This window comes from Acomys russatus, chromosome 32, assembly GCF_903995435.1.
Source record: "Acomys russatus chromosome 32, mAcoRus1.1, whole genome shotgun sequence".
Lineage (NCBI taxonomy): Eukaryota > Metazoa > Chordata > Mammalia > Rodentia > Muridae > Acomys > Acomys russatus.
The window spans coordinates 22,947,188-22,974,677 of NC_067168.1; the positions used below are offsets into that span (position 1 = coordinate 22,947,188).

At 45.4% G+C, this 27,490-nt stretch overlaps 1 protein-coding gene across 1 annotated transcript in view; it reads left to right on the forward strand.

The window, feature by feature from the left end:
* Positions 1–27,490, forward strand: part of Gk5 (glycerol kinase 5) — an 89,918-nt gene that overhangs the window by 55,510 nt on the left and 6,918 nt on the right. The window contains exons 12-13 of the mRNA XM_051140464.1: positions 24,347–24,441; positions 26,981–27,084. Of these exons, the coding sequence (XP_050996421.1) occupies positions 24,347–24,441; positions 26,981–27,084 (199 nt within the window). The remainder of the gene's footprint in view (positions 1–24,346; positions 24,442–26,980; positions 27,085–27,490) is intronic.

The window sequence follows — 27,490 nt, forward strand, 5'->3', positions numbered from 1 at the left end:
TCAAGACCAGTCTGGTCGACACAGCAAGGGTCAGCCCCCAGAGCTACACAGTAAGACTCTGTCTCAAAACAGAAAGAGAACACAGAATAGCTGAGCATGGTGACACATGCCTTCAAGCCCATCACTCAGGAGGCAGGGGCAGGCAGATTTCTGTGAATTCGGAGCCAGCCTGGTTCACAAAGCAAGCGCCAGGACTGCATAGAGAGACCATGTCACAAACAACAGAACAGATTATTTGGGGCTTGGAGAGATGGCCCAGTGGTTAGGAGCACTTGCTATTGCTCTTTCCACAGGACCTGAGTTTGGTTCTCAGTACTGTCTATAATTCTAAGCTCCAGGGATCACACACACACTTCTGGCCTTCGTGGGCACCTGCATACATGTGCACATACACTGATAAAGTAATAATAAAACTTTTATTTTAATGGCTCTTAATATAAAACATGAAACGAAAATGCTTAGAATATAACACGGGCAAAATATATCAGGATGTTATTGGCAAGGAGTTTCTGGAAAGCACCCTGTTAGCACCAGAGTAATTCCAATAATTGGTCAATAGGGTTGCTTGAGATTAAAAGCTTGTGCACAGCAAAGGAAACAGTCACTTAAGTGAAGAAACAGCCTACAGAGTGGGGAAAATAATCTTGTTTTGTCATGTACACGTCAGACAAGAAGTTAATATCTGATTGTCTACAGCAGAATATAAAAGTTAGACACAACGCCCCTCAAATTTCCTTAAGAAGGAACAGAAATGAGTAATAATTCCTCTTGAAAGTTTCCCTATTTCTCCTGAGGGAAATACAAATTGAACTGTTTTGAATTCTTCTCGCCCAGACCAGAATGGCTATCATCAAGAAAATAAAATGGTGATGGAGAGATGGCTCAGTGGTTAAGAGCACTAACTGCTCTTCCAGAAGTCCTGAGTTCAATTCCCAGCAACCGCATGGTGGCTCACAACCATCTATAAAGTGATCTGATGCCCTCTTCTGGCCTGCAGGTGTACATGCAGGCAGAGCACTGTATATGTTAATAAGTAAACAAATTTAAAAAACAAAAAACAAAAACACCGAACATGGTGGCACATGGCTTTAGTCCCAACACTTTGGGAGGCAGAGGCAGGAGGATCTCTGTGAGTTCCAGGCCAGCCCGGTCTACAAAGAGAGTTCCAGGACAGCCAAGGCTACACAGAGAGACCCTGTCTTGAGAAACAAACAAACAAAAGAGGATAAATAAAACCAAGTGTGGTGGCTCAGGGTTTTAATCGCTGCATTTGGGAGGTCCGTGAGTTTGAGGCCAGCCTGGTCTACCTAGCAAGTTCCAGGACCCCAGGACAACAAAGAGGGACTCTGTCTCAAAATCAAACAAACAAAAAGAAACAAAAGAGGGCAAATGTTTGCAAACGCTAGTGAGGATGTAGGGAGGAGCCTCACTGTTGTGGCTGGGAATGTGAGCTTGTGTGGCCATGATAGGAATCAGCACAGAGACTTCTCGACAAGTAGAAAGAGAATTACCATGTGACCTGGCTGTCCCACTCAGGCATGTCACTGGAAGACTCTTAGGTATGCCACAGAGGTACCTCCATACCCATGTTCACTGCTGTACTATTCATACAGCCCAGGAAAGAACCCAGCCAAGAAGTTCACCAGAACCTGAATCAGGGGCACATACACAAAATGCAGTTTTAAAAAGGAGTCCTTTTTAAGGGAGCAGGGTCCTGAGTTTTAAGGGAGAGGTGCACAGATGCTAAGTGGCACTCCCCACCCCCTGAGTATATCCAAGTACTATCACTACTTTATTAAAAATTTTTAAAGTTAGATTTATTTGCTTTATGTGTATTAGTGTTTCACCTATGTGTTTCCTATGTCTGTGAAACACGTTTGTGCCTGGTGCCCTTGGGGTGAGAAGAGGGCACAGAGACCCCTAGAACTGCAGTTAGAAATGGTGGTGAGCCAACACATGGGTCTTTGGCAATTAGGAGCTGAGTCACCTCTCCAGTCCCTTAAAAAAATTTTTTTTTAAACTTAGCACACAAAGCAATGCATTTCATTGGCATTTTCATATGTTATTATACTCTGTTCTAATGTGACCCTCCTCCTATGCCCCACACCCATTCTAACTTTTCCCTTCCTTCCAGTTGGCCTGGCCTTTTCATTTGATGTCACATGTATCCCACCACCCTCTGTGTTCCCATCCCTTACAATTCCTTCCTCCGCATGACTCTCTGGTTTAATGACCAGATCTAGACACACAGACAATTTCTGTCACTCTCAAATATAGGTTCCATATATGAGAGATAATGTGTTATCCTTTCTTCCAAGCCTACGTTTTCTCACTTAACATGATTTTCAGTTCCATCCATCTTCCTGAAAATTTCATGGCTCCTTTTTTTCTAGTTTTTTGAGACAGGGTTTCTCTGTGTAATAGCCTTGGTTGTCCTGGAACTCTTTGTAGACAAGGCTGGCCTCAAACTCACAGAGATCCACCTGCCTCTAAGTCCCCAGTGCTGGGATTACAGGCGTGTGCCACCCTGAGAATAAAACACTATAAAGGAGAAACCCCCTGTCTCAAAAAACAAACAAACAAAAAAAAAATAAAAACACTGTAAAGGTTCATAAAGATTAGGTGGGTATTTTCCTGGAAATTTGAATGTTGCAAGCATCCATTTTAGGATGAATTTGAAGGTAGACAAAGGTCTAGATTGTAAGCCAAGGTTAGACGATTTATATTTCCTGATAATAAATGTGTTACTTTTAATGTAAATTTAGGTTCTTCGTTTGCCACGGATTATTCAAATGCCAGTACAACTGGATTTTTTAATCCATTTAGGGTAAGGACTGTTATCTTCTTTTTTGATTTCCCAGTCTATAATGTAGGCTAGATTCTTCTTTAATTGACTGTAGTTGACAACTCTTGTATATGTTGTTGCATACAGTATGATGTTTTGAAATGTGGGTAGGGGGCTGGAGAGATGGCTCAGAGGTTAAGAGCACTGGCTGTTTTTCCAAAGGTCCTGAGTTCAATTCCTGGCAACCACATGGTAGCTCATAGCCATCTATAATGAGATCTGGTGCCTTCCTCTGGCCTGCTGGCACACATGCAGCAGGCAGGATACTGTATAAATAATAAATAAATCTTTTAAAAGTTATAAAATTTTTTGAAAAAAGAATTTCATTTAAAACCAGGCAGTGGTAGCACACTCCTTTAATCCCAGCACTTGGGAGGCAGAGGCAAGCAGATCTTCGTGAGTTCGAGGCCAGCCTGGTCTACAAAGCAAGTCCAAGGCAGCCAGGACTACAAGAAAAACCTTGTCTTGAAAAACAAAACAAACAAACAAACAGAATTTCATTTTTATAAAAAAAAAAAAAAAAAAAGGAAGAAATGTGGGTAGGGGGTGAAGCATTCAAGCTTTCATATCCTGATGCTGTATTTTCATGTTCAGATGTGTTGGAGCAAGCTCCTGGCCACCATACTTTCCTTACCACTCTCTATCCTGCCACCTGTGAAGGATACAAGGTAAATCCAAGCACCAGAAATAGACCGACACAATTGCCTTTGGGTTCCTTTTGCTTTGCTGGGGAAAGGGTATTTTTTTTTTTTTTTTTACGTGCTTGACACGCTTCTGCTGTGTTAAAAGCAGCTTGCTGGATTTTAGAATGAGTATGGCCAGAGCTCCAGTTAACTCTCTCATCAATCTCTTTTGAAGCCATAATTTTGGATCAGTGGATGAAGAGATATTTGGTGTGCCTGTACCAGTTGTTGCCTTGGTAAGTAGAAGACATGGGAGTAAAGACTAAATAAATATGTTTGGGTGGCTGGGACTAGCGTTGAAGAGAAACAAAAGGTCCTCAGGAAAATTAAGCTAATGCCTGAGCCAGGTATGGTGGCTCATGGTTCTAATTGCAGTCCGCAGAGGCAGAGGCAGGCAGATCATTGTGAGTTCAAGACCAGTCTGGTCTACTTTAGCAAGTTCCATAGTCTCCAGCCAGGGCTAGACAGTGAGACCCTGCTGTTCTCAGGGTTAGTGTATGAGCATCCGCCACCACGCACAAGGCCCAGGATTCAGTATCAGCGCTGAAGAAGAAATCAGTTCACATTATATCCAGTATCTCTTGTTTTTCTTTTAAGTTGAAAGAGTAGCATATATAAGGAAAGGCATCCCTTGTATTCTGGGTAGGGCGCCACTGGCCAATCCTCTACTGTGGAAATACGCTGTAACCATTTTCAACTATATCTGTGTTGCTCTTAGATACTGTGTCCTGGGTAATAATATACTTCTGCAGATGCTGTGATTTTAGAAGCAACAGGGGGCCACTGCTTAGCTTAGATTTCATCAGAACAGCCAAAATCAGTAAATAAGCAGTTGACACCAGAGGAGAAAGTTGTGTCTGGATGTTATTAAACCCTTACCTTGCAACTGCCAGCGTAGATGCTGGTGTGAAAGTGGAGTAATTTCTGGGGTTTGTTAACTTTTAGACGTATTTATGCTTACTGTATATGTTTGGACATGTTTTAGTGTATATGCTTAGATATGTTTGCCTGCTTGTATATCTATGCGCCACGTGTGAGCGGTGTCTGCAGAACCCAGAAGAGAGCATTTGCTCCCTCTAAAACTACAGTTACAGATGGTTACGAGCTACTGTGTGGGTGCTGGGAATCGAACCTGGGTCCTTGGCAGGAACAGCAAGTGCTTGGACCTCTGAGCTACCTGTGCAGCTCCTGGTTTTTTATTTTAGGTCCTTTTACTGTTAGACTCTTGCTCTCTGGCCAGAGGAGAGGGTTTGAAGATGCCGTGCTGGGAAACGTCAGGTGATGCCTTTTACCTACAGCGGCTTAAACGTGGGTGGAGGCCACCTTTCCTACATGGGCTTCTCCGCAGTAGCTGGAGAGCCAGGAAAGGAGGGGAGAAGTCAATTTATTTTCTTATAAATTACAGGGTCTTATTATGTAGCCTAGGCTACCCTTAAATCTCTACGTAGGCCTGGCTGGTCCCCGCCTCAAAACAATCCTTAGTCTCCAAAGTGCTGGGAATGCATGTGTGTGCTCCCATGCCCAGGTGGTTTTATTTTATGATTTTGGGGGCACAGGTAATCTTGTTATTAGCCCAGGCTTGCCTCTGACTTAAAATCCTCCTGTCAGACTCTCCAGGCTTGTGTGTTCAGCTATGCTTGGCCTCAAAAGGGTTTCCTACATGAGGTTTATCTTTTGTTTTTATTTTTTTTTTTAAATATGTATCACTTTGCGTGCATGTGTGTCTGTGTGTATACGTGCCATGACATGCATGTGGCAGTCAGAGTCAACTTCCAAGAGTTGGTTCTCTCTTTCTACCAAGGAGCGAACTCGGGGTGTCAGGTTTAGCAGCAAATGCATTTCTCTGCTGAGCCATCTTGCCAGTCCTATTTTTATTTTTTAATATGGTGTTAGTGACCATGACCGTGTGCAGATAAGGCAAGGACTATGCAGTGGTTTGTGCTTACTGTAACAGTCTTAGCTATTTAGGTTGGTCCCAGCTACTAGGCTACCTTGGTAAACATGGCAACCTATCTTCAAAAAGAATAAACAGAGTTAAGAATATAACATAGTGTTGAATACTTATCAGCACATAGGAGGCGTTAGGGTCAGTTTCCACCAGCACTGCAATAAGTTAAATAAGCAGCTTTATGTATATTATATGTGACTATAAGTAATACAATTATAATATTTTAAGTCAAGAAACACATGTTTATGACATGAATGGTTTAAGACTTCTAATTTTGAGCCGGGCGTGGTGGCGCACGCCTTTAATCTCAGCACCCGGGAGGCAGAGGCAGGTGGATCGCTGTGAGTTCGAGGCCAGCCTGGTCTACAAAGTGAGTCCAGGATGGCCAAGGCTACACAGAGAAACCCTGTCTCGAAAAACCAAAAAAAAAAAAAAAAAGACTTCTAATTTTATTTATTATACCTCTGCCAGTCTTAGTAAAAGAAATTTGTGGGATCAATTATCTTGAAATATGAACAAACCATGTAAGGTGAAAATTAAAAGGCACAGTTTTTTTTTCCTATTGAACAGTTTTTCTATTGACATTTCTAAAACTACTCACATGCATAAAAGCCATGAACTAGATTGTCCCCAGAAGTCCTTAGGTCAGTCAGTTGCCCACAGTGCTGGCCCAGAGAGACCTTTGAACTATCTCACTGTTGCCTTTGGGGGGTTTATTTTGAATTTAAGGTAATGGGGAAAGAGAAAAAAATAGCAAGAGAAATACGTAATCGTGAGAATCTTGTGAGTGGGGACTGGCTCTAACGAGGCAGGCTCTGGTAGAGTGCGCACCTGACACTTGAATGCCTTGGCAGGTTGGTGACCAGCAGTCAGCCATGTTTGGTGAATGCTGCTTCCAGAGGGGAGACGTGAAACTAACTATGGGAACCGGGACGTTTTTGGACATTAATACAGGAAACAGCCTGCAGCATGCTAATGGAGGTAAAGAACCAGGGTGTGCCATTTGTCTATTTGTTTTCATGTACTTTAGTGTTTGTACTGCATGTCTGTATGGGGAGTTACAGATAGTTGTGAGCTGCCACATGAGTGCTCTGGAAAAGCAGCCAATGCCATCTCTCCAGCCCAGTGTGTCTTGTTAATAAGATAATTACACTGGTCTTTGTTTGTGATGCGTATCACTTACCAGTTCCCCATTTTATGTTAAAGATATCCTTTGGAGGAGGAGGAAGAGGAGGAGGAGGAGGAGAGGAGGAGATGATAATAAATAATTGTTGTTATTGTTGTTGTTGTTATTATTATTATATAGATAATTAGTTCCCATTGCCTTTGTTTTATTTTTCTTTTTTGAGACAGGGTTTCTCTGTGTAGCCTTGGCTGTCCTGGGCTCACTTTGTAAACCAGGCTGACCTCAAACTCCCATCGATCTGCCTGCCTCTACCTCCCCAAGTGCTGGGATTAAAGGCGTAGGCCACTGTACCTGGCTCCCATTGCTTTTAGATTAATTAAAATAATTAACTTGGCAGCATTAAAAATAAAGATGCTAGGCTGGAGAGATGGCTTAGACGTTAAGAACACTGTCTGTTCTTCCAAAGGTCCTGAGTTCAATTCCCAGCAACCACATGGTGGCTCACAACCATCTATAATGTGATCTGGTGCCTTCTTCTGACCTGTAGGCAGAATACTGTGTACATAATACATAAATAAATCTTTGGGGGGAAAAAAGGATGCTGCCAGCTATTGGTGGTACACAGTTTTATCTCAGCACTCAGGAGGCACAGGCAGGCCGATCTCTAAGTTCAAGGCCAGCTTGATATACAGAGTGAGTTCTAGGACAACCAGGGCTACACAGAAAAATGTCTCAGAAAACAAGAAAACCAAAAGATGTTAATAGAAAAAAATATCAAAGCCGGGCATGGTGCGCACGCCTTTAATCCCAGCACGCGGAGGCAGGACAGGCGGAGTCGCTGTGAGTTCGAGGCCAGCCTGGTCTACAAAGTGAGTCCAGGATGGCCAAGGCTACACACGAGAAACCCTGTGTCGAAAAAACAAACAACACAACAACACACAACACAAAAAAAATATATTAGATATCAGATGGATTAGTCTATTTTGGTCAGCTTTCCAAATACTTATTTGTATTATATGTTATATTTGTTTAAAATTTACTATTAGAATCTAAATCACTTTTTGCCCTATATTCATTTATTTTTGTGTGCTGCTGCTAGGGCCTTACTTGCCGGTCAAGTCTTGCATGCCTCGGGCTGCAATTTTAATTTCTCTTTTCTGTGCATTAGACACTAGTTGGTGGTAATTGCCAATTAATGATCAATACATGTTTAGGGCCTTTTAGTTTTTGAGACCACGTCTCATGTAGCCCAGACTGGCCTTGAACTCCGCCATGAAGACAAAGATGAGCTGGGACTGCCTATACTTCCCTGGTCTATGTGGTGCTGGCAGTGGCACACAGGGCTTCCTGTGTGCCGGGCAGGCACCCTTCTAACCAAGCTACATCCCAGCATTTTCCCTCCTTTCCTTTTCTTCTGTGTAAGCCCTGGCTGTCCTGGAACTCTGTAGACCAGCTGGCCTCGAGATCCACCTGCCTCTCCTCCCGAATGGATCGAAGGTGGGTACCACCACTGCTCAGCACCCCAGCGTTTCAAAGATGAGACTTTAAAAAGCTATTCTCCCTGCCTTCGCTCTGCAGCCTGATCCCTTTCCCCAAGCTGGCAGGAGCACAGCTGATGGCTGTGTCCCTTGTCATGACGAAGGGATTTGCTTGGAGCCTAATAGAAGCACATCTTGGTAGTTTGTGCTCTGGCTAAGTGAGCTCTAGTAACCTTTAGTTTTGCAATTAAAACACTTACCTGCCATGTGTCTAGAGACATAGATGTAGCTGTGGCTATTAAAACCTGATAGTTGGGCTGAGCGTGGTGGCGCACGCCTTTAATCCCAGCACTCGGAAGGCAGAGGCAGGTGGAGCTCTGTGAGTTCCAGGCCAGCCTGGTCTACAAAAGTGAATCTAGACAACAGGGGCTTGAGAAACCCTGTATCAAACAAGCAAATGCACAATAGTTTGGGGCTGGTGATATAGCTCAGTGGGTGGGGTATCTACCTAGCATGCACGAGGCCCTCGGTTCAATTCCTAGCTCCCCAAACCAAGACCAGCCTTCCAACAACAAAACAAACAAGAACAAAAGCAGAAACCCACCCTTTATATTTATTTCACATACCATATGCCAGAACGCTGTGCTTGAGTCACTTGTACAAGTTAACTGTTTGTGCATACAGACGCTCTCTAGGGGACCCCTCTCTTCCCTTGTGGAAACGAAGGCTGAAAGTCCAGAAACCTGGTGTGGGCTAAGGTTGAACTCGGCCAAGCTCCTTGCTTAAGCACTCTGTGGTTGTTTATATCCTTAAGCCATTATGTTGTGATCACTGCTGCAATGAGTTGTGTATTTCCCATATGACTTATATTGTTTATTTTGTGTGTTTGCTTCCTAAGGCTTTTATCCACTCATTGGATGGAAGATTGGGCAAGAAGTTTTATATTTAGCTGAAAGCAATGCAGGAGACACGGGTACCGCTATAATAGGGGCTCAAAATTAGGTATGTCACCTTCCAACCAAATCCACAGGCCGGGCTTGAATTCAAGTTTGTCACATGGCTTTAGATCAGTAGGCAAAGAATGGACCAGTCAAATGAGACATTAAAATAACATAGCCAGACACCGAGGCGCACACCTGTGATCCCAGCACTCAGGAGGCAGACGCAGGTGGATCTCAGTGAGTCCAAGGCCAGCCTAGTTTACAAAGCAAGTCCAGGACAGCCAGAGCTACACAGAGAAACCGTGTCTCAAAAACCTAAACAAACAAACAAACATGTTCTAGGAGAAAATATAGAATATTCCTTTAAAAAAATATTGGGTCGGTAAAGGTAAGGTCAGGAATCTCGAAAGAAAAAGAAAATGACGCTCCAAGGTTACAGAGAGTTTTGGGTGACTGTTCAGGCAGCAAACTGTCTCTGTCATCTTCTCATTTGGGAAGCTGCTAAGCTGCACTCCCTGTCTACTCAGGTAATTGATTTATTCCTTCTCAAGTCTCTGATGGTGTTGAAGGCCAGATGGTTTGGTTTTATAATTAAGCTTAGTTTGTTTAGGGGGTCAAGATGTTTTTAGGTCTAGATAGATATTTTAAGTTGATAATGATGATATATATAGATATTGATTTACAGTCAGAATTTTAGATGCACCAAGATAGGAAAAATGTTTTCTTCAAGGCTGCCAAATACAAACAGCCAAAACACTAAGAATGTAACATTTATATAATTCCTGATTGCGTCATGGTTCTTCTTGCTGTAGGTAGTTTATTATATATGTGTGTTATAATATAAATGTATATGTAAAAATTTTTACAAATATTTAATAAAACAGAAAGACACAAACAAACATCAGTGGAAATAGATGGGTTGGTAGGTAAAGGTGCTTGCAGCCAAGTCGGACGGTCATGAGTTCAGTCCCTGGGACCCACATGGTAAGAAAGATAATTGGCTTGCACTGGTTATCATCTGATTTCCATGCATGGTCCACACATGCACATATGTCTCCCCCTCCCCCATTTATAAATCATGACTTTAAGAATTTTGCTTTTAAAAAAAAAATTTTTTTTTTGCTTTTGCCAGGCACGATAGCGCACACGCCTTAATCCCAGCACTTGGGAGCAGAGGCTGGCGGATCACTCTGAGTTCTGTGTAAGCCTTGGCTGTCCTAGACTCACTTTGTAGACCAGGCTGGCCTCGAACTCACAGCGATCCGCCTGCCTCTGCCTCCCGAGTGCTGGGGATTAAAGGCGTGTGCCACCACCGCCCGGCTTTATTATGTTTTTATTTAGTGTGTGTGTGTGTGTGTGTGTGTGTTCCATGGTATGAGTGGAGGTCACCTGTAGGAGTCAATTCTTTTTGTCATTTGTCTGTCTGCCTTACTATGTAGCTTTGGCTGGACTGGAATGCCCAATGTAAGACCAGACTAGCCTTGAGTTCACAGAGCTCTGCCTGCCTCACTCACCTCTAAGATCAGAGGCATTCACACCACACTTAGCTATGTTGTTGTTGTCTTTTTAATCACATCTTATTTATTTTGTATGTATATACATGGGAAAAGGTGGAAGTCAGAGTATAATCCAAGGGAGTTGGGGCTCGATCGCACCCTCTGTCTATCTGTCTGTCTGTCATCTGTCTGTCTGTCTCCACCACACGGGTCCTGGGGATCAATCTTAGGTTGTTAGGTTCAGCAGCTGGTCATTTTTGCCCACTGACCCATCCACCAACCCTGAGGAGTCAGATCTCGCTAGCACCATAAAGGTCCTGAGGATTGAACTTAAATCATCAAACTTGGTGACAGCTGATTTTGACCCACTGAGCCATCGTGCCAGGCTCTGCCTTTGTCCGTTATGAATAACAAACAACCCGTATATTATAAACCATATTTCATGCACAAAATGTGAAATATATACCTGTCTTAAGTCTGATTTCTCTTTCTTTTGTTTTTTGAGATAGGATTTCTCTGTGTAGCCCTGGCTATCCTGGACTTGCTTTGTAGACCAGGCTGGCCTCGAACTCACAGAGATCCACCATCCACTCACACAGATCCGCCAGCCTCTGGCTCCCTGAGCGCTGGCATTAAATGCGTGCACCACCATGCTCAGCTTAAGTCTGCTTTCTATTGCTGTAATAAAACACTGTGGGGAGGATATCCAAGGTCCCAGTTGGCCAAGGCAGGCACTGAAGCAGAGACCATGGAGGAGTGCTGCTTACCAGCTTGCCCCCTGCCGTTTACTCAGCCTGAGTTCTTACACAGCTCAGGACAACCTGCTGATGGGTGGCACCACCTGCAGTGAGTGAGCTGCACCTTAATCTAGAAAATGCTCTACAGATTTGTCTATAGGCAATCTGATAGAGGTATTTTCTCAACAAGATTCTTCTTCCCAGATAACTCTAACTTGTATAAACAAAACACCATCCAGGACAGTACCAGACTGTTTATAATGGTAGTGATTATCATTCAGGAAAGCATGGTGTGAGCTGTGACTTTCTGCTTTACTGATTCGAATTAAGCTGATTTATTTAAACCAAAAAATAGTTACATTGGCAGAAAACCCAGTCTTCATGGGAAGATGCCAAGAGTGTTTCTCCTTCCCTGGGCCAAACTCTGGGTCTTGCACATGTTAAGCACTGACATTACCACTGAACTACATTCCTGCCCCCTCTCCCACTGCCCCTGCACCATGAGTCATAAGCATGCCGTTAGATGAGGGTTGATTGAGTCCGATAAAAGATAAAAGAAAGGACTGCCGTCAAAGCAGAGTGTCATGTTAGAATGTGAAGAGACTGGGCAAGCATCAGAGAGCAGGGGCCTTAAGGATTTTATAGGGCAGAAAAAGGAACCTTTGTGATGGAAAATTACATCAGCAAATCCAATCTCAGGGCCAAGGCAAAAAAAAAAAAAAAAAAGTTTTTTTTTTTCTGATGTTCTTATCATCTGTTGACCTTTATGTCCAGAGTGTCCCAGCTCCTAACTCCCTGCAGCTGGTCTCATTGTGGTGGTGGCTTTCTTGGTCAGGCACTGGGCTTCTCAGCTCCCCAGGCTCTTTGTTTTCTATCATTAACCTTTATAGTTACTTACCAAGAAAAAAAAAATATCTCAGAGCTCTGCATCACCAAGCCTCCCTTCTAACGTGCACTTCCTCTAGCATTCTTGACGACTGTCTTTAAAAGCCCTAGAAGGGCCAGTGAGGTGGCACTTACTGCCAAGCTAGATGACTTGAGTTGGATACCCAAACCTAATGATGGAAGGAGAGAACTGAATCTTACAGATTGTCCTCCCCACCCCCACCCCTCCCCTGCTCCCGCCCCGGCACCTAGTCATACTCACCCCCCCCCAACATACACACAGGCACCATAGCCATACTCACCTCCCCCCCCCCACACACACAGGCACCATAGCCATACTCACCCCCTCCCCACACACACACACAGGCACCATAGCCATACTCACCACACACACACACACACACACACAGGCACCATAGCCATACTCACCCCCCCACACCCACACACACAGGCACCATAGCCATACTCACCTTCCCCCCCCCACACACAGGCACCATAGCCATACTCCACCCCCCCCCACACACACACACAGGCACCATAGCCATACTCACCCCCCACACACACTCAGGCACCATAGCCATACTCACCCCCCACACACACACACTCAGGCAACATAGCCATACTCACCCCCCACACACACTCAGGCACCATAGCCCATACTCACCACACACACACACACACACACAGCACCATAGCCATACTCACCCCCACACACACTCAGGCACCATAGCCATACTCCACCCCCCCCCACACACACTCAGGCACCATAGCCATACTCACCCCCCACACACACACAGGCACCATAGCCATACTCACCCCACACACACACTCAGGCACCATAGCCATACTCCACCCCACACCCACACACACACACACACAACACAGACACCATAGCCATACTCACCCACACACACACACACACAGGCACCATAGCCATACTCACCACACACACACACACACACACACACACACACACACACACACACACAGGCACCATAGCCATACTCACCCCCCCACACACACACACAGGCACCATAGCCATACTCACCCCACACACACACTCAGGCACCATAGCCATACTCACCCCACACACACACACACACAGGTACCATAGCCATACTCACCCCCCCCCCCCCCACACACAGGCACCATAGCCATACTCACCCCACACACACACACAGGCACCATAGCCATACTCACACCCCCCACCCCACACACACACAGCACCATAGCCATACTCACCCCACACACACACACACAGGCACCATAGCCATACTCACCCCACACACACACACACAGGCACCCTAGCCATACTCAACCCCCCCCACACCACACACAGCACCATAGCCATACTCACCCCACACACACACACACAGGCACCATAGCCATACTCACCCCCCCCACACACACACACAGGCACCATAGCCATACTCACCCCACACACACACACACACACACACACACACACACACACACACACACAGACACCATAGCCATACTCACCCCACACACACAGGCACCATAGCCATACTCACCCCCCCCACACACACACAGGCACCATAGCCATACTCACCCCCCCCACACACACACACAGGCACCATAGCCATACTCACCCCCCCCACACACACACAGGCACCATAGCCATACTCACCCCACACACACACACACAGGCACCATAGCCATACTCACCCCCCCCACACACAGGCACCATAGCCATACTCACCCCCCACACACACACACAGGCACCATAGCCATACTCACCCCCCACACACACACAGACACCATAGCCATACTCACCACTCCTACCCCTAACCGCCCCCCCCCCTGTGAAATTCAATTAAAAAATTGTCAGGCCCAAAGGGAACTCCATTTCTCCAAATTCCAAAAGGCAGAAGGGACAAATGGCTATCTGTGGTGCCTGTTAGCACACCAGAGCACAAGCTGGCCTTTAGTATCACAAGCACCAAGCACCCGTTACACATTTCAAAGTCCATGCTATGACTATGGGCCTAGCCCTTCTCACCCTCTCCGTGGGCTTCCTTCCTCCCCTCCCCGCTCCTCTCTCTGTTCCTGCTTCACTCATGGCTTGATCTAGTCTGCTGGCTATGTATAGTCTACCTCTTTATCTCTGGACTCCTCCAGATGCCTCTGGCTGTACTCTCACACCCACAATAAAAACTTTCCCCCTAACTATACCATGGAGTGGTCATGTCATCAGCTTATACAGAAGTCACTTAAAAAAGAAACGGGGCTGGAGAGGTGGCTCAGTGGTTAAGAGCACTGTCTGTTCTTCCAAAGGACCCAGGTTCAATTCCCAGCACCCACATGACAGCTCACAACTGTCTGTAATTCAGGTTCCAAGGGATCTGACACCCTCACACCAATGTTCATGAAATTAAAAAAAAAAAAAAAAAAACAAAACATTAAATTAAAAAGAAACTTTAGGAAACTGGAGAGATTGTTCAGTGGTAAGAGCACTAGCTATGACGTTAAAAAGTATTTTTGAAGCTTTAGAAAACTTGGTGGTGCATACCTTTGATCACAGAACTCGGGAGGCAGAAGCAGGCAGATCTCTGAGTTTGAGACTACAAAGCTGATTTCCAGGACAACCAAGGCTGCCTGGAGAAGTCCTGCCTGGAAAAACAAACAAACAAAAAGAGGGCTGGTGAGATGGCTCAGAAGTTAAGAACACTGTCTGTTCTTCCAAAGGTCCTGAGTTCAATTCCCAGCAACCACATGGTAGGTCACAACTATCTATGTCCTCTTCTGGCCTGCAGACAGAATACTGTACAAATAATAAATAAATAAATGTTTTTTTTTTTTTAAAGAAAAGAAAGAAACATTAAAAAAACAAAAACACCAACACTATCCCACCCCCCAAAAAAACCCTTCTAGATTATCAGAAAAAAAAATCCATATTGCTTACATATTTCTTTTCTTTTTAGTTATAATGCTTTTCAGTTTTACCCCACAGAAGTAGGAAGAAAAACCTAGTATACTTAATTTCACATTTCTTGTATTCCAAGTTCCATATGATGCTACATTGCCTGTTAGAGAATCTTTGCTGTCAGCAGGCCTGGGGCTGTTCCTGGCGTTTCTCACAGGGAGAAAGCCTGCCCTGAGAGCCAGGATCCTGACCTTGAAGAGGAGCAGGACTCCTGGCTCTGATTGGAGACAAGCCCTGCCTGAGGCCAGTGCTGAAAAATGAAACAATTGTTTCAGCTGGAGATGGCAGTCTGTTGAAGCGTTCCCTTTGAGTCCCAGCTGTAGCTAATTCTTCGTCCACTTATCTGAAATCCACATAAAAAGTAAACATGCATTTGAATGTATCCCTGTGAAAAATGAAATATGCGCCACACAACATACATGCTATAAGGTTTATTGTAGAAGAATAGAGAGAGAAGGAAGGAGGGAGCACCAGAGAGAGAGAGAGAGAGAGAGAGAGAGAGAGATGGAGATGAGATGGGTTTGCCCTATTTATAACCTGGGCGGGGACACACCTTGTAGCAGGCAGGTAATGACATCATAGGTAGGTAGACTAGGGGCACGCTAACATTCCTTTTCTGAGAACCTTAATGAGTACACTGAAAAAAAAAATTAATTGAATTCTGGAAAACAGGGCTTTTCAGACTGAGTGGCCCTGCCATTCCCCCAGGGTGTAAAGTAGCCTGAGCAATCCCCACAGGTTCTGGGCCAGGCAGGGCTGCTTAGAGACCCTGTTAGCTAGCATCTCCCCCTCCTCCACCCCCACCCTCACCCCCAGACGGTGTTTCTCTGTGTAGCCTTGGCTGTCCTGGACTCGCTTTGTAGACCAGGCTGGCCTTGAACTCAGCGATCCACCTGCCTCTGCCCCGAGTGCTGGGATTAAAGGCGTGCGCCACCACGCCCGCCTTCCATTATCTATCTTTATTTCTAGTTTATTTCTTCCTTTTCACTGTTCTCCACAAGCCCTTCTCTAGACTTTCTGCTGTGCTCCCTTGCCTTCCCCTTCTTCACTGTCTTTATTATTTCAGTCTGAACAAACATTTCACATCTTTAATCTTTACTCAGTTCATAAAGTGAGTGGATGTGCCCGGAACTGCATGTCGGATGGCACAGGTGACAGACACTCCAGCCCTTGTGGGAGTTCTAGTCTCCAAGAAAGACGTGCATTGACTGTAAATTTAAAAAAAATACTAACGTGGTTGCAGTGGTGTGTATCCTGAGGCGTAGCTACGGGAGACAGGAGGATTTGCTGGAGCCCAGGTGCTCTTCAAGGCTAGCCTGCGTAACGTAGCAGGGCCTTGATTATGAAAGCAAGTCCACCATCACATCCGCTCCGTGGAGGACCCCTGTACTACATAGTGATCAGCAGGCCAGACAGCGGGGAGCTACCAGGTGAGATCACATCCATGAATATTGGGGGATATTATGGTACAGTGTTAGCGTGCTCCTAGCATGTTTAAGGCCCTGAGTTTCTTGCAAAAAAAAGTTTAAATTTAAAACACACGTATTCATAAATATTTACAAAGATTTTATTTTTATTTATTTATTTATTCATTTGGTTTTTTGGGACAGGGTTTTCTCTGTGTGGCCTTGGCTGTCCTGGACTCACTTTGTAGACCAGGCTGGCCTCAAACTCATCAGAGATCTGCCTGCCTCTGCCTCCCCGAGTGCAGGGATTAAAGGTGTGCAGCACTGTGCCCCACTACAAATATTTGTTTTATACGTACATATCAGTGCTAACTGTTAAGTAGAGGCAGCAGCAGAGTAAGTGCTTTCTGCCTGAAGGTCAGTAGGCTTCTTTAAAAGTGGTTAGGCTGGCCGTGCGGGGTGGCATATGCCTGTAATCCCAGCACTCAGGAGGCAGAAGCAGGCAGATCTCTGAATTCGAGGCCAGCCTGGTCCACAGAGCAAGTTCCAGGACAGGCAGGACTACACAGAGAAGCCCTGTCTGGGAAGCAAAACAAACAAAGTGGTGGAGCTGGATGCAGAAGAAAGGATTAGGATGCTTGGTCAGGTGGAGGAGGCCTGTGGCCAAGGAGTGGTCCAAGCCCTGAGGACCACTGTGCAAAGATGGCAGGGGAAAGCACACCCTCGTGCTCTGTGTCTCTTCTGCCGTGATGGCAGTTCACAGCTCCACCACCCTCCGCTGACAAAGGTCAGGGGACATCTGTCTTAGCAGAATCATTTTTAATTGCTAGTTCTAGTGTTGTCTGCCTGCCCCAAGGAATCCTCACTCGACTTTTTTTTTTTTTTAAGATTTATTTATTTATTATATACACCGTGTTTTTGTCTACATGTATGTCTGTGCACCAGAAGAGGGCACTAGATCTCACTCTAGATGGCTGTGAGCCACCATGTGGTTGCTGGGAATTGAACTCAGGACCTCTTGAAGAGCAGACAGTGCTCTTAACCTCTGAGCTGTCTCTCCAGCCCCACACTCGACTTTTTCGTAAGTACACATTCCAGCCTTTTTATTTGAAGTAAATGGCTCCTGCTTTCTGACTCTTCCCCAAGAGAGATGAAGTCTGCCTCATTAGAGGAGATGGTTTTGTTTTTTTAACATGCCCGCAATCTCAGCATGGGAGGAGGTGAAAAGGGAATGCTGTGAGTTCCAGGTCAGCCTGGGTTAGAGTAAGCCTGTCCTCTCTGTGATAAGACATTGACCAAAACCTACGCCCGGGTTAACTGGGGACCATAGTGGAATGCTGCACACTGGCTTGCTTTCCTTGGCTTCCTCAGTTTACTTCCTTATACAGCCCAGGAGGACCTGCCCCAAGGTGATCCCATCCCCAGAGGGCCAGGCCTAGTCACATCAGTCACTAATCAAGAAAATGTCCCACAGACAAGGCCACAGACCAGTCTTATGGAGGCAGTTCTTAGATTAAGGTTCCCTTACCAGGCGATTCTAGTTTTTATCAACTTGATAAAACCTTAACCAGCATAGAGACCCTGACCAAAAATAAACACGTAAATAAAAAATTTTTAAACTTATTTATTTGGCTGGGTATGGTGGCATACACCTGTAAATCCCAGTGCTCTGGAGGCAGATCTCTAAGAGTTCAAGGCCAACCTGGTCTACAAAGGGAGTCCAGGAAAGCCAGGGCTACACAGAGAAACCCTGCCTCAAACAAACAAACAAAACTTATTTATTCATTTAAAAGACAGGGTCTCATTGGGTAGCTTCGGCTGGCCTGGAATTTACTACATAGTCCAGCCTGGCCTTGAACTCACAATCCTCCCACCTCAGCCTCTTGAGTCCTGGGATTACAGTCATGCACCACCAAGCCGGGATTATTTTACTGTTTAAATGTGGAGCACTCTCATGGTTCCCCAAAACAGAGCCGTGTAAGTAGGTGCGCCAAGAGGAGTTAATGTATGTCTCTTCGCTCTGTCTCCCTGTGTTCTATATCGTCAATGGCCTCACAACTTTCCTCAGGCTTGCACACAGGCACCCCTACTCCCCCTTACTCGTTGAGCCATCTTGCTGGCCCTCCTTATCGTAAAAACGTGCATGTCAGTTGGTAACAAATGTTCTTAATTCTACTTCAGTAGAAATTACGGGGTTTTTTGTTTTGGCGTTTTTGGTGGGTTCCCCCCCCCCTGAAATTTTAGTTTCTCTGGATGTAAAATTCTGAAACAATAGTCTCTTTCATTATTTAAAAGATGTTCTGGGCTGGGGTTAGCTCAGTGGCAGAGCACTTTTCCTGTCACACACCAGACCCTGGGCTTAATTCCCAGTACTGCAAAAATAAATACAAATAAAAGACAAAAAGCGCCATTGTTCTGTTAGCCTTTGGCTTCAGAGTTTCTGGTGAGAAATGTCCAGTTCACCATCGTTGAAATTCTTTTTTTGTTGTTTTTTTTTTGTTTTTTTTTTTTTGGTTTTTCGAGACAGGGTTTCTCTGTGTAGCCTTGGCCATCCTGGACTCACTTTGTAGACCAGGCTGGCCTCAAACTCACAGTGATCCGCCTGCCTCTGCCTCCCGAGTGCTGCATCATTGAAATTCTTTTTCCTCAGGATGTAGTTTGGCTACGGTTTGTTTGGATTTCAGGTATGCCAGGCTGTCCTGGACCTGCCTAGGTAGCAGAGGGGGACGGTGAACTTGAGATCCTCCTCCACCTCCCAAATGCTGGGATTACAGATCTACACCGCTGCCTGGCTTATATGGTGCTGGGGACGGAGTCCAGGGCGTCATAAGTGCTAGGCAAGGGCACTACCAACTCAGACCCAGACCCAGACCCTCAATTTTGTTTTTCCTTTGCCTTTAGTTGTTGGCTTTGAGCTCTGTTATGTGTGTCTAAGCATGTGTTTCTGTTTGGAATGTGTTGAGACTCTTTCCTGCTTTCTTGGAGCACCCCCACACCCATGCCTCCCTCCCTCCCTTCCTTCTTCATGAGTCCGTTCTCACTCTGTAGTTCAACCTTCCAAATTCTTCCCCATCTCAGCCTCTCTGGTGCTGTGGTTACATGCTCGCACCGCTGTGCCCAGAGTATCGTTATCTGATACCTACATATCAATTATAAGCCGGGCAGTGGTGGCGCACGCCTTTAATCCCAGCAGAGGCAGAGGCAGGCGGATCGCTGTGAGTTTGAGGCCAGCCTGATCTACAAAGCGAGTCCAGGACAGCCAAGGCTACACAGAGAAACTCTGTCTCGAAAAATGAACTAACCAAACAAACAAAAATATCAATTATAGAAGCTTGGGGTGTAGTTGGACAATAGGGCATTTTCCTCTAGTAAGGCCCTGGGTTAGACCCACAACACCTCATAAAAGTCATCAAAGTCATGTGCATTCACAGGGCATGGTAGTATATACCAATAATCCTGGTAGTAGGACCAGGAGTTCAAGGCCACCCTTGACTGTAGTGAGTGACAGACCAGCTTAGGCTATGTGAGGCCCCATCTTTAAATATAAAGAAACCATTCATCTTAAAGGGGTGCCATATAATGGTTCAGTTCATGTGTTGGACCCTCTCATGTTTGAACCAGAGAAATGCATCTATTTCCTCAAACATATAGCCCTTCTTTATGGTGAAAGCCATGAGACATCTTCCTTCCAGCTTTTGCACTGTAGACCTGGGATCTTTCTGTGCACGTACCCTACTGAGCAATAGCTTTTGATTTGGGGGTGCTGAGGGTCCAACCTAGGGCCTTGTGCATGATTTCAGGAACCCCTGAATATATAGGGTTTTTTTTTCTTTCACTGTTGAAGTTTATAGTAATTTATTTTTCTTTCTTTCTTTATTATTATTACTTTTTTTTTTCCAAGACAGGGTTTCTCTATGTAGTCTTAGCTGTCCTGGAACTTGTTCTGGAGACCAGGCTGGCCTTGAGCTCACAGAGATCCACTTCCCTCTGCCTCCCAAGTACTGGGATTACAGGTGTGTGTCACCACTGCCCGGCTATCCTTGTAGTTTTTGGATTTGGGGTTTTTTTTTTTTTTTTTTTTTTCTTCCCATAGTCCTAAAGGCTCTGTTTCTTCTGTTGGCTTCTTCAGCGTTTTTCTCTTACCCATGATAATTTCTGCCACCCTGCTTCCAGTTTGCCAGTGTCTCTCTATCGTCGCCATCTTTTGAGCCCATGCATTTTTCATTTCTAAAATTTTCATTTGGCCGTTCTTCATATCTTCTTCTTTTTATTAATTGAGAAAGAATATTTTTAAAGATTTTAAAAATTTTTTGTGTGTATTATTTGTACCATGTATGTCCTTGGGCCCTCAGAAGCCAGAAAAAGACCTCAGATCCCCTGGGGCTAGACTTAACAGACAGTTGTGAGCTGCCATGTGGGTGCAGGGGCTCAACCTGCGTCCACCAGAAAAGCAGCCAGTGCTCCTATGGCATCTCCGTCTCTCCAGCTCCCTTCCTTTGCTTTGCTGCGCCACTGTCTTGTTTCAAGTCTGCTTCTCAGACCGTGGCCATCATAGCTGTCTCAAAGGTTTTCTCTGATAATTTTAGTGTCTGTGGCATTGTGGTTTATTGTCTTGATTCCTTGCAAGGTATCAAGACAGTCAATTGAATTCTGACGTTAGGCTGTTTATGAGACTCTTGTTTAAGTCCTATGGAGCTTTTTGGGGTGTTTTGTTTTGCTTTTTTTTTTTTTTTTTTTTGAGACAGGGTTTCTCTGTGTACCCCTAGCTGTCCTGGACTCGCTTTGAAGACCAGGTTGGCCTCAAACTCACAGAGATCTGCGTGATCTGCCTCCTGAATGCTGAGTATGCCAGCTGCCCAGAGAATTTTGATTGTTTAAGTTTTTCCTTTTTAAATCAATGTTTTATCTACTTACTTTCTGCTTGCCAGTGTTTTATGGAGGTCAGAAGAGAGTGTTGGTCCTAAGAACCAGAAGTATGGATGGTTGTGAACCACTGTAGTAACTGGCAACTAAACCCAGGTCCTCCGCAAGAGCAGCAAGTGCTGTGGACCACTGAGCGGTCCCTAAGTTGTTCTTGTAGGCAGGCAGTACATTTGGATGGGCAGAGATTGCAAACTCCCCACTGCCTTTGGGCTGTGTTTCCAACTGTCCTTTAATGTTTTCCAAGCATTTGCTCTGTTGCTGGGCTCTGTCTCTCTGTTGTGCCACCTAGTGGTCAGTGTTGGTGGTGTTCCTTTTTTTTTTTTTTTTTCTTTCTTTTTCAATTTTTCGAGACAGGGTTTTCTCTGTGGAGCCTTGGCTGTTCTGGACTCGCTTTGTAGACCAGGCTGTCTTCAGACTCACAGTGATCGCCTGCCTCTGCCTCCCTGAGAGTTACCACACTGTGCTTAGAGGCTCCTTCTTCATGACTCTGGTTCATTATCTGTGGTCACATAGTCTTCTCTTGGGTAGCTTTGGGGGTAAGGGGAGCCTTTAAAAAAAGATCTTTACAGCCGGGCGTGGTAGCGCACACCTTTAATCCCAGCACTTGGGAGGCAGAGGCAGGTGGATCGCTGTGAGTTCGAGGCCAGCCTGGTCTCCAAAGTGAGTCCAGGATGGCCAAGGCTACACAGAGAAACCCTGTCTCGAAAAACCAAAAAAAAAAAAAGATCTTTACATAGCTGAGCGGTGGTGGCACAGGCCTTTAATCCTATCACTCGGGGGTGGGGGGTGGGCAGAGGCAGGGGGATCTCTGAGTTTGAGGCCAGCCTGGACTACAGAGTGAGTTCCATGTCAGCCAAGGCTATACAGAGAAACCTTGTCTCCAAACAACAACAACAACAAAATCTTTACAAAGTCATTGTCTTGAATACCTTTCTTTCAGGGGTCTTCCTCATAGTTTGGCAGAGGCTGTGCCCTGGGGGTCCTGGCTAGGGCAATGTTTCAGTCTCCCTCTCTGAACACATTTCGTCATACTTTCGTCTGCATGGCAAGAGGGATGAGAGAAGAAAGGGAAGCCATTTTCGTGTGCCCTTGACCTGACATTGTTTATCTAAAGTTTTTTTTTTCTTTTGTTGAAAACAGTTTTTTCCTACATAATATATTCTGATTACACTTTCTCCTTGTATGAAAAAAAAATGAGGACATGACTACTAAATATGGGTTAAGAAGGTTTATTGTGGAGCCTGGAGAGATGGCTCAGCAGTTAAGAGCACTGTCTGCTCTTCCAGAGGTCTAGAGTTCAATTCCCAGCACCTACATGGTGCCTCACAACCACCTATAATGTGATCTGATGCTTCCTCTGGCCTGCAGGTGTACATGGAGATAGAGCACTCATACATAAAATAAGTAAAATCTTAGAAGGTGGTGGTGGTGGTAGTTTATTGTACATAAAAGGGAAAGTACAGCCTGAGGTATCTAGAAGGGTCCAAACTGACCCAGGCCATGAGAGGAGAGAGATGGGGACAGAGAGAGAGAGAGAAAGAAAGAGAGGAGCTATAGACCAAAAGGACAAGAATAAGCCACGTGGCCAAGTGACCGCAGCCAAAATGACTGAGGTTACACAGAGGGCAGAGCCACTGCCAGAAAAGCAGCTGCCACAAGGGCAGTGAAGCCCAGGGCAGGGGCGGGGTGAGAAGTGCTGAGGAGCCATCTAGGGACTGAGGGAGGCTGGCAGCCAGAGTCCTCTGTCAGCCATGTGTCCAGGATGAGACTTAACACCTTTCCCTTTACACTTTCTAGTTCCTTCCATCCTCCTTTCCCAGCCAGATCCGTTCTTAGCTACATAGTGTTTTAGGGCAGCCTGGGCTACAAGAGATCCTGGTTTGTTTGTTTGTTTGTATGTTTAAAGGCCACCTGGAGCCAGGTGCAGTGGCGCATACCTTTAATCCCAGCACTCAGGAGGCAGAGGCAGGCGGATCTCTATGAGTTCGAGGCCAGCCTGGTCTACAAAACAAGTCCAGGACAGCCAAGGCTACACAGAGAAACCCTGTTTGGCGGGGGAGCTGAGGGAAAGAAAGCCACCTCAGAGGATGAAATTCAGGGCTTTATACCTAAATGACCAATGAAAAGTCTTTAGCAAAGTAAACAGGGAAGTGAGACTCAGACTGCAGTGGAAACCACCAAAATAGCTAACGGACAACCACAGACAACAGGCCTGCCAGCCCAAGGGACTAATGGTTTGTTTGTTGCTTTAGAAATGGGAAACTTACTGTGTAGCCCAGGCCAGCCTTGAACCTATTTCAGTGGTTCTCCTGCCTCAGCTTTCCAAGTGCTGAGATAACATCACTGTGTCCTGTTAGGCATAATATATGACAATGACAACAAACAACAGAAACACCTTAGAACTGACTCTTCAGCTTACCCAAGTATCTTTAGTGAAAAAAGGAAGGCTTGGGGCTGGAGAGATGGCTCAGCAGTTAAGAGCACCGTCTGCTCTTCCAGAGGTCATGAGTTCAATTCCCAGCAACCACATGGTGGCTCACAACCATCTATCATGAGATCTGGTGCCCTCTTCTGGTGTGCAGGTATACATGCAGGCAGAACACTGTATATGTAATAAATAAATAAATCTTTAAGAAAAAAAAAAAAAAAGAAGGCTTGCTACGTATGGAACTTGTCTAAAACGACCTTTAGGGTGGGTCTCCCTTGTCCTAACCTTTGCTGTAAGCCCCTGCACAGTGCTGGGTCAGGACAGAACGGCTTTTGTGTTAAGCCTTTTAAACGAAGAGCCTTTTCCGTTCTAATCCTGATTCGTGGGGCCCCTCTGTCTACTGGTTCTCTAACGTGATTGTTTGTCGTCGTCCCCCCCCACCCCCGCCAGCCCCTTCCTTTTGTTTTAGGTTTTTGTTGTTGCTCCTGTGTTTGTTTTTACAGATCTTTTCAGAGATGCTGCTGAGACTGAGAAAATGGCCCTGAGTCTGGAAGATTCTGAAGGGGTTTGCTTTGTCCCATCTTTCAGTGGATTACAGGTATTCTTTTAAAAACTTTAGAGCGTTCGCAGTTTCTCTTCAAGCCACACCTGGAATTACATGGCTATGCGTCTGTTACCTGGATGAGCAATCAAGGTGTTGAACAGAACTAACCTGAAAAGCACATTGTAGGAGGAGGGAGCTGTGTTGAGTTAGTACAGATCCTGCAGGGATCAGTGTGCTCTCTACAGGAGACCCTGATGGTTTGGTGACGCCGACAGAATTCAACTGCTGTCAACTTTCACCTCTGTTGAAGCGAGACCTAAAGTTTATCTCTTTTTTTTTTTTTTTTTAAGATGGGGTTTCTCTGTGTAGCCTTGGCTGTCCTGGACTCGCTTTGTAAACCAGGCTGGCCTTGAACTCACAGCGATCCGCCTACCTCTGCCTCCCGAGTGCTGGGATTACAGGCGTGTGCAGCTGTGTCCAGCTGTTTTTCATGCTTTCACATTGAGGTTTTAAAATAGCCTTGTCGCTTAATATTCATGTTGTATGGCAGACTACAGGAGATATGCAACACACACACACACACATATACACACATGTATGTACTCACAACAGAAAGAGAACGAATGCCAGGTCAAATAATGGCAACACATTCCAACTTGGTGAACCAGTGTGTTTTATTGCGGTTACTAATTGAGAGTATGGCTGTTTCCTCACAAGGTCAGGGATGACTCAAAAACAAACAAATAAAACCGGCCCTGTAAAGCAGCTGGGTCAACTAAAAGCCCCTCAACACAGGTGACTCACGGAGGCTGCCACCCAGGAGCTCTGCCCAGTTTGTCGGCAGCTCTACAGGTCAGGCAAATCTCAGGCACTGTTGGGAGTCTCCTCCCCTGGCACTTGTTCCCTCCTTAAAGACTTGCAAAGTTCTCACTTGCCCTCCCTCCTTGAGGGAGTGTTTCAGTTTATAGGAACCGGATGTGCAACAATATAACATTCCCCTTCCGCTTGCTATATGGTAAGGAGCCGGAGTTTACGAGGGTCTCCTGAGATTGAGTTAACGTATCTATGGTACCCCTGACAAACTGCACAAATCTTGATCCAGCGGCCACTGCAAAAGTGGGATTTGGTTAGATCACTGTTGATCCATTCGAAGTGCTCAGGGATTTTAGTGACTTTGTTTTGAGCACTCTCTTTAACGTCTCATCACCCACATAGCTCTAAGATAAAACAATGTATACAGTTTAAGAGGTGAGGGGGAGGATTCAGCTTGCTGCTCTTCTACAAGGGCAGTGCTTCCGTGTTGTAACCATTGCGAGTAATGTGTGTAATGTCCCAGGGGATCCAGTGCCCCCTTCTGGCTTTCATGTGTATCTACACATTTGTGGCACCCAACCACAAGGACATAGGCTGTACCTAAAAATTAAACAAACAAATGAAAGAAAACTTTAAAAACTTCAACATGGCCAACCATGGTGACTGACGTACACATTCAATCCTGGCATTCTAGAAGTCAGAGGCAGGCGGATTGCTGTGAGTTCAAGGCCAGCCTGTTCTACAAAGGGAGTCCAGGATGGCCAAGGCTACTCAGAGAAACCTTGTCTGGAAAAAACCAAACCAAACCAAACCGCTGGGCGTGGTGGCACACGCCTTTAATCCCAGCACTCGGGAGGCAGAGGCAGGCGGATCGCTGTGAGTTTGAGGCCAGCCTGGGCTACAAAGTGGGGGGGGGGGCGGTTTCAAGGCTAGCTTTGCCTACATCGTGAATTCAAGACCAAATTGGTCTATTTGAGAACCCTACCAAAAGACAACAGCTAAGTATGCTGGGACACACCTTTAATCTAAGCACTTGGAAGGCAGCTCAGTTTCTCTGAGTTTGAGGACAGCTTGATCTACATAATGAATTCCAGACCAGTTGGGGCTACATGATAAGACCCTGTCTTTAAAAAAAAAAAAAGTTGTCCTAGGCCAGGCACGATGTCACATGCTTTTTTTTTGGTTTTTCGAGACAAGGTTTCTCTGTGATAGCTTTGGCTGTCCTAGACTCACTTTGTAGACCAGGCTGGCCTCGAACTCACAGTGATCCACCTGCCTCTGCCTCCCAAGTACTGGGATTAAAGGCGCCCGGCGTCACGTGCTTTTATAATCCCAGCACCTAGGAGGTGGAGGGAGGAAGATCATGTCAAGTTTGAGGACATCCTAGGTTACATGAGACCCTGTCTTTTAAAAAAAAAAAAAATTATGTTGCTTAACGAGCACTTTGGACTATAATTTACTTTGAATTATTTAAATAAGGGCTGGAGAGATGGATTAGAGGTTAAGAGCACTGGCTGCTCTTCCAAAGGTCCTGAGTTCAATTCCCAGCAACCACATGGAGGCTCACAACCATCTATAATGAGATCTTGTGCCCTCTTCTGGCAAGCAGGCATGCCTGTAAGCAAAACACTGTATATGTAATAAATAAATAAATCTTTTTAAAAAATAAAATAAATTGTTTAAATAAGTATTCTTCTAGCTTGGCTGTGTTTTATGATACATATCAAGCCTGCAGATGTAATTTAGAATGTAAGATGGTGTTCTTTATCTCTTACTTTAGGCCCCATTGAATGACCCCTGTGCCTGTGCCTCTTTTATGGGTTTGAAGCATTCCACTAGTAAACACCATCTCGTCCGAGCAATACTAGAGTCAATAGCCTTCAGGTAAAGCCTGCCAGACCACCCTCTGCCACCTTCATGCTCTGTCATCTTCTTTATAGGTGTGCTGCCAAAATTGAAATTTTCTTTTTGGTGGAAGGATTCTCTCTGTGTGTCTCTTTCTGTCTGTCTCTGTCTGTCTGTCTGTCTGTCTGTCTCTCTCTCTCTCTGTGTGTGTGTGTGTGTGTGTGTGTGTGTGTGTGTGTGTGTGGATATGCACTCTATTCAAGCAGCAGTCCTCAGAGGTCAGGAGTTACAGACAATTGTGAGCTGCCATGTGGGTGCTGGGAACTGAATCCAGGTTCTCTGCAAGAACATTAAGTGCTCTTAATCTCCGAGCCTTCTCCCTGCCTCTTGAAGGGTTGTTTTTGTTTTTAGACAGGGTATCATACTGCTCAGGCTGGCCTGGAAC